The following is a 12,127-nucleotide window of genomic DNA, read 5'->3' on the forward strand; positions in this document are numbered from 1 at the left end:
GCCATACCTCTAGTACTTGCATAATGTTCTATGGCAAGTTTCTCTAACCATATTAACTTCCTCTGAATCCCCTTGCTGTGTCCTCGATAGGCGAGTTGTTGCCACATAATGTGTACCATGTTAGCATAGCCTCTCCTCTACACTCTGGAACATACTGCATTCTCGATGTTATCTGTCTGGATATGGCTGTGCATAAAGTGCAGCTTATTTTATTTATATCATGTCAGAAGCATACATAAGTTTAAAATTAAAGATAAGGAAAAACATAATATAAATACTCCAATGGCGAAGAGCCACATTAAACTATGTGAGCCCAAAACCTTGCAACATCAAGTGAATTTGGCTTTGCTTTAACCAGGTCTTCTGTTGTGCAGCTGAATGGGCATGAACTGCATTGCAGCAAATGGGCTGTGGTCTGCTCTTCTCCACATACTCACAAGGTACTGTCCACTTCGAAACCCCATTTCTTCTGGTTTACCCTGCACCGCGTAACACCAGAGCGCAGTCTGTTCAGTGCTCTCCAATTCACCCAATCTGTGACATGGCCAAGAGGGAGTTCCTCTTTTGGGGTCATCCATTGACTGATCCTTGTATGTTGACTTCTGACGCGCCATTCTTGAATTCTTGCTTGCTGCGCTGTTCCTGCAAGTGTTTCAGTTACTCTCAAGAAGCTTTTCCTAGACTTAAGCCGCTGGCGTGGTGGCTCATATCCAAACAAAGGGTGGGCTTCCGATGTCAACACCTTTCTCTTTTCTTTCTTGGCTGCCACTTCACGGCGAATATCGGGAGGTGCTATCCCTGCAAGGCAATACACTTTTTCCAAAGGTGTAGGTCTCAAACATCCAGTAATAATGCGGCAGGTTTCGTTGAGTGCTACATCAACTGCTTTGGTATGGCAAGATTTGTACCACACCGGGCATGCGTATTCAGCTGCGGAATAGCAGAGCGAAAGGGCAGATGTCCTCACTGTGTCTGGTTGTGCTCCCCAAGATGTTCCAGTTAGCTTCCGCACAATATTGTTTCTAGCAGCCACTTTCTGCTTGATGTTCAAACAATGTTTTCTGTAGGTTAAGGCACGATCCAGAGTGACTCCAAGGTACTTCGTGGTAGGATTGTGTTGTAATGCTATGCCTTGCCAAGTGACCTTCAGAGTTCGGGAAGCTTCTCTGTTGTTTAGATGGAAAACACAGGTTTGCGTCTTAGTTGGGTTTGGTGTTAGTTGATTCTTCTTGTAATAGCCAGCAAGAGTGTCTAGAGCTGTGGACAATGTTTGTTCAATCGCCTTGAAGTTATCCCCCTGAGAAGTGATGACACAATCATCAGCATAGATGAAACTATTCGTCCCGGCAGGAAGAGGCTGATCATTTGTGTAAATATTGAAAAGCATTGGTGCCAACATGCTTCCCTGAGGTAGTCCGTTCTTCTGTATCCTCCACCTGCTTCTTTTTCCCTGGAACTCAACAAAGAAACTTCGATTTTGAAGTAGGTTTCTAATGGCACAAGTCAGATGGAAGTCCTTTGTCATGCTGTATACCTTTCCAAGGAGAATTCGGTGATTAACAGTATCATATGCTGCCAAGAGATCTATAAATGCAGCTCCTGTGATTTTCCGGCTTTCAAAGCCATCTTCTATGTGTTGACTTAATTTCAACACCTGCGATGTGCAGCTTTTCCCTCTCCTGAATCCAGCTTGCTGTGGAATCAGAAGTGGCTCGATTTTATCAGTCAACCTATTGAGGATTAGTCTCTCCAGAATCTTAGAAAGATGGCATAATAAGGAGATTGGCCTGTAGCTCCTAGGGTCATTTTTATCTTTGCCTGGTTTTAGAATGGCTATGACCCTAGCCTTCCTCCATATTTTAGGTATCATGGAAGACTGAACGCAGTTATTCATGAGTCCTAGCAACCAGCACTTCGCAGTACGACCAAAGTTCTTAATTTGTTCCATTCGAAGGTCATCGAGTCCTGCTGACTTCCCAATCTTACACTTACTGAGAGCTAATTCCAGTTCAGTTAGTGTGAAATGCAGCTGATTTTAATTCATTCCAGTGACACTCTTCAAATATAAATAACATATCTAAAAGTTTGTCATTTATATAACATGGCCATTCCATAGCTGTGCATTTGACTATAGTGAATATTGCCAGACTAGAGCTATTTCTACCCCGAACAGTGTGAAGAATCCTGAAAGGCTGCTGAATTCTGAGTGCGTGAAGCAAAGTATATACTTTCCTCCAAGGCTTTTCACTGACTTTTTCAATGGTATTCGACTGCTGAATTCTGAGTGGGTGAAACAAAGTATATACTTTCCTCCAAGGCTTTTCACTGACTTTTTCAATGGTATTCATTTATATAAATGAAAACCTTAGATTGGAATGAACAAATAACTAATACTTCCAGCAAAGTATATACTCTTCTACTCTGATGTTTTTTCTAAATCTAGATCTGATGTATCTATCTATCTATCTATCTATCTATCTATCTATCTATCTATCTGTCTGTCTACCTATTTATCTATCTATTAGCTGACGTCTGTTTGTGATGTATGAGGAGAACAGTCGTATTGCAGTGGAATTGAGATGAAGTCCTTGCAACTTAGCTAATAAGATGTTAATATTAACAGTGTCAAATGCGCTGCTGAAGTGTAGGAGAGTTAGAAGTGTCAAATTCCTGTTGTTCATAGCTTTTCTGATGTCATCCCTAATTCTAACTGGGGCTGCCGCAGTGCTGTGTCCTTTCCTAAAACCTTATTGATGGGGATTAAACAATGAATATGTTTTCAAATATTGTATCAATTGTTGATATATTAGTTTTTCTACGGCTTTAGAGAAAGCTGAAAGTATGGATGCAGGGCAAAAATCTGATATGGCTTTTGCAGAAGACTTCTTTGGAATGGGAATGATAACGGCATCTTCCCATTTATCTGCAAAATAACCAGCAACGAGAGAGGCATTAAATATATTTATTGCTGGCAAAATGATATCACTGATATTGGTGATGTAGCAGATAGGAATATCATCGGCTGCTACAGCTGAAGAATTAATTGAGAGTACAGTATGTCCTTCCTTACTTCGTACTCTGTAACTTCTCGAAATTTCAACATTAGGTGATAAGATGGCTGTTGTCTTAGCAAACAATTGATGGTATTTTGCACTGATTGTTATTCTATTTTTAGGACTTCCTTAGCAAAGTGATTGTTTAGCTCATTGGGAGGGATTTCAGGTTCATCGTGACACTCATGAAGTTTACCAATTCCTCATGATTGGAGTTGTTTCCAAGCAATTTCACTATTAGTTGTTATCTAAACATAAAAATATTGAAATTTCTTGTTCCGGATCTGTTGTTTGAGCCTGTTTCTGAGAGTTCGGTATTGTGTGTGGGTGTGTGTGTATATACATATAGAAAACTGATGATGAAGTTTGCTTATAACGTTGATATAGAGTATAAGAAGATGTACAATATTATAGGGAAGGATCCACCTTTCAATACTCCGTAGTAAGTTGAACTAAAAAGTAGTTACAACCTGTTTATTGGGAACGGTTTCAACACATTTCAAGTGTCATCATCAGCCAATTAGCGAAGATCTTAAAACAACTAATATATTGAACACAGGCAAAAAATTGACATTGTATCATATCGTAGCAATTCAGTTAATGTTCAAAACACAATAATCACAGTCAAGAGAGTAAACAGAACATCACTATCTTGCGCCGAAAACAAATATAGCTGAAGTTCATAAGCAGATCAAGTATGCACTTATGTAAAGTCGTTGCTAGGCAGGTCTTGTAGGCATTTGTTTCTCCGGCCGAAGAGTAAAAGGTGACGTGAATGAAGTCTTAGGAAAACAGTGTAGGATTTAATTTCGTCAAATTCAAAGTGGATATATAGGTTTTAAAATAATTTAAAATGTTAAAAAAGAATAAAACCAAATAAAAATATATAAAAAAATAGGAAGAAATAATGAAAGAAATACGAGGTTCAACGCGAAACAACTTGCCGTAGTAATTGATAAAGAAATGATAAATAGAGAAAGGGGGTGGGGAACGTTTATTAGAGGGTGGTGATGGTGGTGGTGGTGGTGGTTATTGTTATTAGAGGAAATACAATTGGGCAACAATCCTTTATATAACACTAATTCGAGGAAAAAAGAGGAAGAGAACCGACACTTCGAAAAATGAAGTTATCGGTTAAAGGATTGTTGCCCAATTGTATTTCCTCTAATAACAATAACCACCACCACCACCACCACCACCACCACCATCACCACCCTCTAATAAACGTTCCCCACCCCCTTTCTCTATTTATCATTTCTTTATCAATTACTACGGCAAGTTGTTTTGAGTTGAACCTCGTATTTCTTTCATTATTTCTTCCTATTTTTTAATATATTTTTATTTGGCTTTATTCTTTTTTAACGTTTTAAATTATTTTAAAACCTATATATCCACTTTGAATTTGACGAAATTAAATCCTACAGTGTTTTCCTAAGACTTCATTCACGTCACCTTTTACTCTTCGGCCGGAGAAACAATTGCCTACAAGACCTGCCTAGCAACGACTTTACATAAGTGCATACTTGATCTGCTTATGAACTTCAGCTATATTTGTTTTCGGCGCAAGATAGTGATGTTCTGTTTACTCTCTTGACTGTGATTATTGTGTTTTGAACATTAACTGAATTGCTACGATATGATACAATGTTAATTTTTTGTCTGTGTTCAATATATTAGTTGTTTTAAGATCTTCGCTAATTGGCTGATGATGACACTTGAAATGTGTTGAAACCGGTCCCAATAAACAGGTTGTAACTACTTTTTAGTTCAACTTACTACGGAGTATTGAAAGGTGGATCCTTCCCTATAATATTGTACATCTTCTTATTTCTCTATTCAATACGGAACAATCATGAAGTTTTTAACTTTAAATGATATAGAGTATCACAATGCACCATCTCAGAATTCTATTGTCTGCCAAGGGCAGGCTGGCCAGGAGGCCTTCACTCTTCTCTTAGGTGCATGTTTGTCATAAACTTGATAGATAATAGACTACAACTGATGAATACAACAACTCAGCAAATTAAATAAATATATTAAATTCATTAGCTGAAGGAGGTCACATAGACTGAAATATGTGCTAATATATACATTTATTTCTTCTGTAAATATTGAATGGTGGAAAATACATAACATTCCACTTAAAGGAATAATTATTTTATTAGATAATAGACAGCATGCAATACAAAGCTCCATTGCTCAGTCATTAAGAGACACTGATTATACAGTGCACAAATAGATCCATGGGTTGTTGGAGAACGGTAGTACCCAAAGAATTGATGTGACAGTCTTCAAAAACAACATCAGAGGATACATTACTGATCTGCGGTTTGGTTTAAATCGTATGTTGGCCAGCCCAGTGAAGTACACCAGGAAAAGAAGAGTATTTATGAGCCAACTATCCTCTTCAAATGATGTGGATATGGTCCGGATAATATCGAGGTGACAGGCCTCATGATTGGTGCTCTTGCACAAGACTCAACATACCAGTATCTTTTTTTTTTTTTGCTAGGGGCTTTACGTCGCACCGACACAGATAGGTCTTACGGCGACGATGGGATAGGAAAGGCCTAGGAGTTGGAAGGAAGCGGCCGTGGCCTTAATTAAGGTACAGCCCCAGCATTTGCCTGGTGTGAAAATGGGAAACCACGGAAAACCATCTTCAGGGCTGCCGATAGTGGGATTCGAACCTACTATCTCCCGGATGCAAGCTCACAGCCGCGCGCCTCTACGCGCACGGCCAACTCGCCCGGTCATACCAGTATCATTGATGAAGAAGGTGGTCCTCAAAGCCTTGAAAGGCTTGCCAATAATGAGATATCATTTATATAGTAATTTTTTTAGTTATACAGTTTACACCCCCATTGGAGCACTTTAATCAGTCATATACATTAAAGTCTAATAGTATTAAATAGAGTCAGCTTTTCAGCTTCTTCTTCCATTCCCAAAACTTTGTCCACATGGGGGAAGTGTTTATTATCCTAATAAACTTATATACTTATTTGTATCTCGAGTTTGGCTTTAAGTGGTTGACACTGTAGTAGAAGGAGAGCTTGTTAAAAGTTTTGGACAGTTTCTCTTCTACCTTCTCAAAACTGCAGCCTCAGGTGGCAACTGCTGTGCTGTCAGCAAAGATGAACTCTCCGGTGGTATTTGGTATTGGCTAATCTTGGTGTAGAATGTTGTACAAGGCTAGAGCCAGGACACTTTCTTGCGGCAGACCATTCTTCTGGATCTTCCATCTAATGTTATTCATCTGGAGGGAGACACAGAACCTTCTGTTCTGAAAGAAGGTGCCAATCAACGATGTCAGTTGATGAACCCTAGTCACTTTCTTCAGTAGTTTCCCATGTTTCATACTGCCACAAGCAACTTATTCAGTTGCAAGATATGAAACAATGTTGACTGATTAACAAAACTACATGATAAAGGTTGTAAATTACTTCATTTTGATTCAGTTTAAGGGTTTGGCCATCTAAGAAGGATGAGTGCAAGCAGGACTGCACAAAGAGAATCTGAAAGAGAAGTAAAAGGAAAAAGACCAGTGGGCAGACCCAGAGAAAAATGGATCAATCTGGTGAAGAAAGATGTCAAGGAGAGAGGCCAAAATTGAAAGAAGATTATGAGAGAACAGTGGTTCATGGACAGACAAAATTGGAGGGGCTCATACACCACACCCAGGCAAATGGAGATGGACAATGATGATGATGATGATGATTTCAATTAAACAATTTTTAATTCAGTCATTTTATTATTGTTTAGAGTATATTCTAGAGGTAACAAAAACTACCACAACATGATGCAGATGGATCAGAGAAATAAGAGAGGATCTGAAGGAAATTGGCCTTGCATGAGAAGACACCTCAGATAAGATAAAATTAAACAAAAGGAAAAAAAAATCCAGGACACAAAACATCCGCTTCACACTCACAAGAGAGAAACTCCCAACATGAATATTTAAGCACCAGAAAGGGCACAAAGTTTGGAACATATGAAAAAGTACTGGGAGGACCGCAAGGCCCGAACAGTCCCTTTGAAGAGTCTTGGATAATGGACCAATGAAAGTGACCCTATGTAGTCATAAAAGTGCAAGGAGAAGAAACAGTTTGGCAGGTTAGTTTGATGTCAATTTTTTACCTGTAAGACAGCTGTCAACATTCCTGTGGGGAATGTAAATGCTGAGAGCCAGGTATAGATAGGTGCACTGAGTGTTTTAAGCCACATCTGGAAGTATTCTATTCTAAGGACTAGGTCACGTGTCCATGAGCCCAGCATCTTCATTGATGGATAGGCTGTAAAAGAATGTAATCAACCATCATTAAAGAAACTAACTGTTTACACAATATTTTTACACCAAATTTTTACATAGAGGCATCCATCAGTGATGGTACCACATGTTGTTATAAACAAACACAGAGTCACCTTCCTGCTGCAGGTTTACTAGGAGCACACTTCCTTGTTCAGTGGTAGACAACTTTTTCCATAACTAACATGCTTCCAGGGTTTCTTAATTACATACTATAAACTTCATAATGTTTCCATATTGTCACTGTAAAGCTTAGAAAAGAATTCACAGACAACCCACCTTACAATACAAATATCAGTTTAATTAAAATCAACTAGTTCATGTTTCATCCTTGTATCTTAGACATCATCAGCTATAGCTCAAATACCACTTAAAACTAAAAGATAAAGGTATCACATAACAAGAAATGGGTAAAATTATATATAAAGGCTAAAATATAAAATCCTTGTTGTTTAAAAGTCTTCTGGTGACTGTAAAATAAGGCACAAACTCTTCTTAAAATAGATCATGTTGATTTAGACATTATAATACCATTTTTTGACATACATACATACATATATTATCATTATAGACTGTTATGCCTTTCAGCGTTCAGTCTGCAAGCCTCTGAGAATTTACTAAACGTCGCCACAATCCTCGATTTGCAACTAGTGTTGTGGCCTCATTTAGTTCTATACCTCTAATCTTTAAATCGTTAGAAACCGAGTCTAACCATCGTCGTCTCGGTCTCCCTCTACTTCTCTTACCCTCCATAACAGAGTCCATTATTCTCCTAGGTAACCTATCCTCCTCCATTCGCCTCACATGACCCCACCACCGAAGCCGGTTTATGCGTACAACTTCATCCATCGAGTTCATTCCTAAATTAGCCTTTATCTCCTCATTCCGAGTTCCCTCATGCCATTGTTCCCACCTGTTTGTACCAGCAATCATTCTTGCTACTTTCATGTCTGTTACTTCTAACTTATGAATAAGATATCCTGAGTCCACCCAGCTTTCGCTCCCGTAAAGCAAAGTTGGTCTGAAAACAGACCGATGTAAAGATAGTTTCGTCTGGGAGCTGACTTCCTTCTTACAGAATACTGCTGATCGCAACTGCGAGCTCACTGCATTAGCTTTACTACACCTTGATTCAATCTCACTTACTATATTACCATCCTGGGAAAACACACAGCCTAAATACTTGAAATTATCAACCTGTTCTAGCTTTGTATCACCATTTTTTGAGTTTGGAGAAAATCTTGAATTGTGCTGTATGGGATGTTGTGTGAAGTCATGCTCAGGCCAGGTTGTTAAAAGTTAAAGTATTGAAAGAATATATCTGTAACAAACAGGAAAAAGCTGTAAGCGTTGAGAGAGAGGAAAGAAAAGGGCGCAGGGTAAGGAAAATGGGATGAAAACGGCAGAAAACCAACTTATATCCTCGCTGGCTTAAGTTGGTTTATCCACGTCTTGCTGTAGAAGGTCTGCTGTGCCAAACTGAGTGTGTTGCAAGTGTGATGGAGGGGCTGATAGCAATGCGGAGAGTGTATTAGTAGGGAGAGTGGGATTGGCCTGAAGTGTGGACATAGGTGAAGGTATGGAATGGGAAGGAAAAGTAAAATGCTGATTTGTGTTCCAACGAGACTTCTTGTTCGAAGAACGATTAAAAAATTTATTAATTACCACGTCTGTAAGGATATTGATATTCTCGGATAACTCATTCAGATTGCCTACAGGGTTCAATCTTTGGTCTAAATTAATAAAGATATTTTCATATACAGTATATTCAAAAGGAGACCTTTCCTGGTTGTAAAAAGTATAGAAAGTATAAAAAAAATATTTTCCTATTGAAGAAAAAGTATGATGAAAATCTGAGATATGGTCAGAGAAGACTGAAAATTTGTTGTACTGCTTTGATTTAACATGTTCCTGGTAACGAATATAAAAACTACAGCCAGTTTGCCCAATATATGAAGCTGGGCATTGGATACTTGTCAATCTGTAAACATCGGAGTTCAAAAATTTGTTAAGTTTGTACTTAGTAAAGAAAGGCTACATTAATTTTGTGTTTTTTTTGAGAACATTTGTTACCTGGAAAATGTTATCAGTGTTAAAGGTGAAGAGAACATATTTGTTTCTATCCTCCTTTTTACATTCTTTAGTCAGAGTGACTTTATTAACGATATTCTCATTGAAGTTCTTATTATAACCATTGTGGTAAGCTATTTGAAAAATGGTGTCTAGTTTTTTTTTAATGATCTTTTTCAGATAAAGGAATATTGTAAGCTCTATACACCATACTAAAGAAAGCTGCCCTTTTGTGCAATCCAGGATGGTTAGAATAACTTTCTTATAGTATTAAGGGTATGCATTGGTTTTCTAAAGATAGTGTAAGAGAAACTGAGCGGATTTATGGTTACGGTAATGTCTAGAAAATTTAATGACTTTTTATTTTCATTTTCAAAGGTAAACTTGATTGAAGGATCCATCTGATTGAGTTGATCTAAAATAGTTTTGGAATTGGCTGAATTATAGTCTACAACTGCGAAAATGTCATCCACATACCAAGTCTAATGAACAATACCTGCAATTTTATTTTTAATTTTAAGCTTTACAAGGTTATCAAGATAAATCTCCGCAATAATGCTAGAAGCAGGTGCTCCCATAGGGAGTCCTTGTTGATAAATGGTGCCATTAAACTTGAAAAAATTATTGGAAAGGACAAACTTCAGAAGGTTTAAAAATTCCTCAATGTCTGTTTTACCAAGTTTTCTCTAATTAATCAAGTTGTTCTTAACTATGTTAATAGTTTTATTTACTGGGATATTCAGGTACATATTTATGATTTCAAACGAACATATCCTGTATTGCGGTTGAAGAGTTAAAGCTTGAGTAATTCTACATTATTCTACGGAGTTTTTTTACAGACTTATAAGATTCAAAAGTGTAATGATGTTTCAAGAAATCATGGACTGAGACCTTATAAGTAGGGCTTGGTTCAAAATTTACAAGTGGTCTAATGGGGGTACCTTCCTTATGAAGTTTGGGGAATGCCCTGGCTATTGGAATACTGGGGTTCATACTGTGCAGTTTATTAATTTCATGGTCATTGAGTAGGAAGGAGGAATTCTTTCTAAGGTTCCTTTGAATACTAGGTGTTAGGTCTCTGTTGACAGTTCTGAAAGAACTGTCCGAGAAAAATTGCTCAATTGTGTATTCTTGGAGATTTGTTACAACTATCGTCCAACAACAACTTATTGGCCTTGGTAATAACCAAATCATTATATTTAATTTTATGTTAAAGATTATAAAATTTGTCTCAAGAATTTTAGTGAAGGTTTTGTTATTGGTATTATTATTATTATTATTATTATTATTATTATTATTATTACTATCTAAAGATATAATATTTTTTCGAATCTTGAATCTAATTTCAACTTGTTTATCATGTGGGAATTCAGAGATAACTTGTTCTGCTTCCGCTATCATAGTTGTGGATTCTTTAAGTTTATTAGTAACTGGCTAATTGAATTTTGTGCCTTTCTCTAAGATATTGAGTTCGCTAGTATTTAAGTGAACATTTGTTAGATACTTAACAGGGAGGGTGAAGAACTATAGGGGGATTCATCTACGTATATGTACCGGGCGGTACACCTCCACACCGCTAATTTAAAATGTGCGCCTGTTGAAACTCCTCTGCTGGAGGAAGTCTGAACTTTATGGACAGTATTAATATTCAAGTTTCTCAGAAGATGTCTCTACCTGGAAATTTTGGAGTTTTTGAACTGTGTCATTTTCGACGTATTTTTGTTTTGCTTGTAGTAAGAAGTGTGAACTTTCTCTTCTAGAGGACACTACTGAAGATCAACAATAGTGCACCCTAGTGCGGAGTGAAAGAACTATTTTTTTTGGAGAAGTTCTTATTTCAAAAGTTTGTTTCTTGTTAAATTTCTTTCTGTTATTGTTTAAGTTGGCTGTATACCCCTCTTTTTCCCCTTGTTTTAGATTTATCCAATCCCGAATTTCTTTTAGTAATTTCCGACCAATCCGATGTATCTTCCCCCAACTTGGATATGTTTCTGTACCCTAGCCAATAAAGTGATTGTGGGCGGGTGTTCTCTTCCCTAAAACGCCTAGAACCTTCCGCGAGAGTATTTAAACTGCTGATTTTTGGGTCTCCGGGCCACTTCTGTTCCATCTTTCAGTGTGTAAAGTACATAGCAGGGGGCGGGAAGCGCCTCTTTCTTCTCCAGCTGTTCAACACCAGGTAATGGCCTCTTAATAACTTCTTTTCTTGCTAGGTTGGCAGTTTAACTCTCGGAGCGGGTTCGAAGCGTTTCCACCATGTAACCTTTTCCTAAAATGTAACCAATCTTTTCATCTATTCTCTTTTAAAGCTGCATATTGGGATAGAGAGTGCTAACCCTCTCGAGCTCCCACTCACATTGTTTTGAGGTGAACTTATTTTCTCAACCTATTCTTCGTTAACGTAAAACAAATTGCTCTTTTCTAAAGTCACCTCTGTAGTATGGGATTAGCCCTTGCATTAGTGGCCTAGAGCCAGATTAGGTTTTATAAACAAGTGTATTAGGAGTGCAGATCGCCTCCTCTCAAATTGTTATTTTAGAGGTCATGTAATTGCCCCTTTTCATTTAATAGACCTCAGTAGGTTGGGTATTTTACCCCTGTGTCTATGTCCAGTGAGGACAACTCGAAGGTGGAGTTTGGTGTGGCCTTTGAGAGGCTTAAAGTTGAGAGCGTGTGGCTCTTTTGAAAATTGAGTGTT

The 12,127-nt window shown here is 37.8% G+C and overlaps 1 protein-coding gene across 1 annotated transcript in view; it reads right to left on the reverse strand.

Moving 5' to 3' along the window:
* The window catches only part of kl-2 (dynein heavy chain 2, axonemal kl-2), a 638,176-nt gene that overhangs the window by 33,514 nt on the left and 592,535 nt on the right, over positions 1-12,127 (reverse strand). The window contains exon 79 of the mRNA XM_068229141.1: positions 7,191-7,345. Within this exon, the coding sequence (XP_068085242.1) occupies positions 7,191-7,345 (155 nt within the window). The remainder of the gene's footprint in view (positions 1-7,190; positions 7,346-12,127) is intronic.

Source organism: Anabrus simplex, chromosome 9, assembly GCF_040414725.1.
Source record: "Anabrus simplex isolate iqAnaSimp1 chromosome 9, ASM4041472v1, whole genome shotgun sequence".
NCBI classification, from domain to species: domain Eukaryota; kingdom Metazoa; phylum Arthropoda; class Insecta; order Orthoptera; family Tettigoniidae; genus Anabrus; species Anabrus simplex.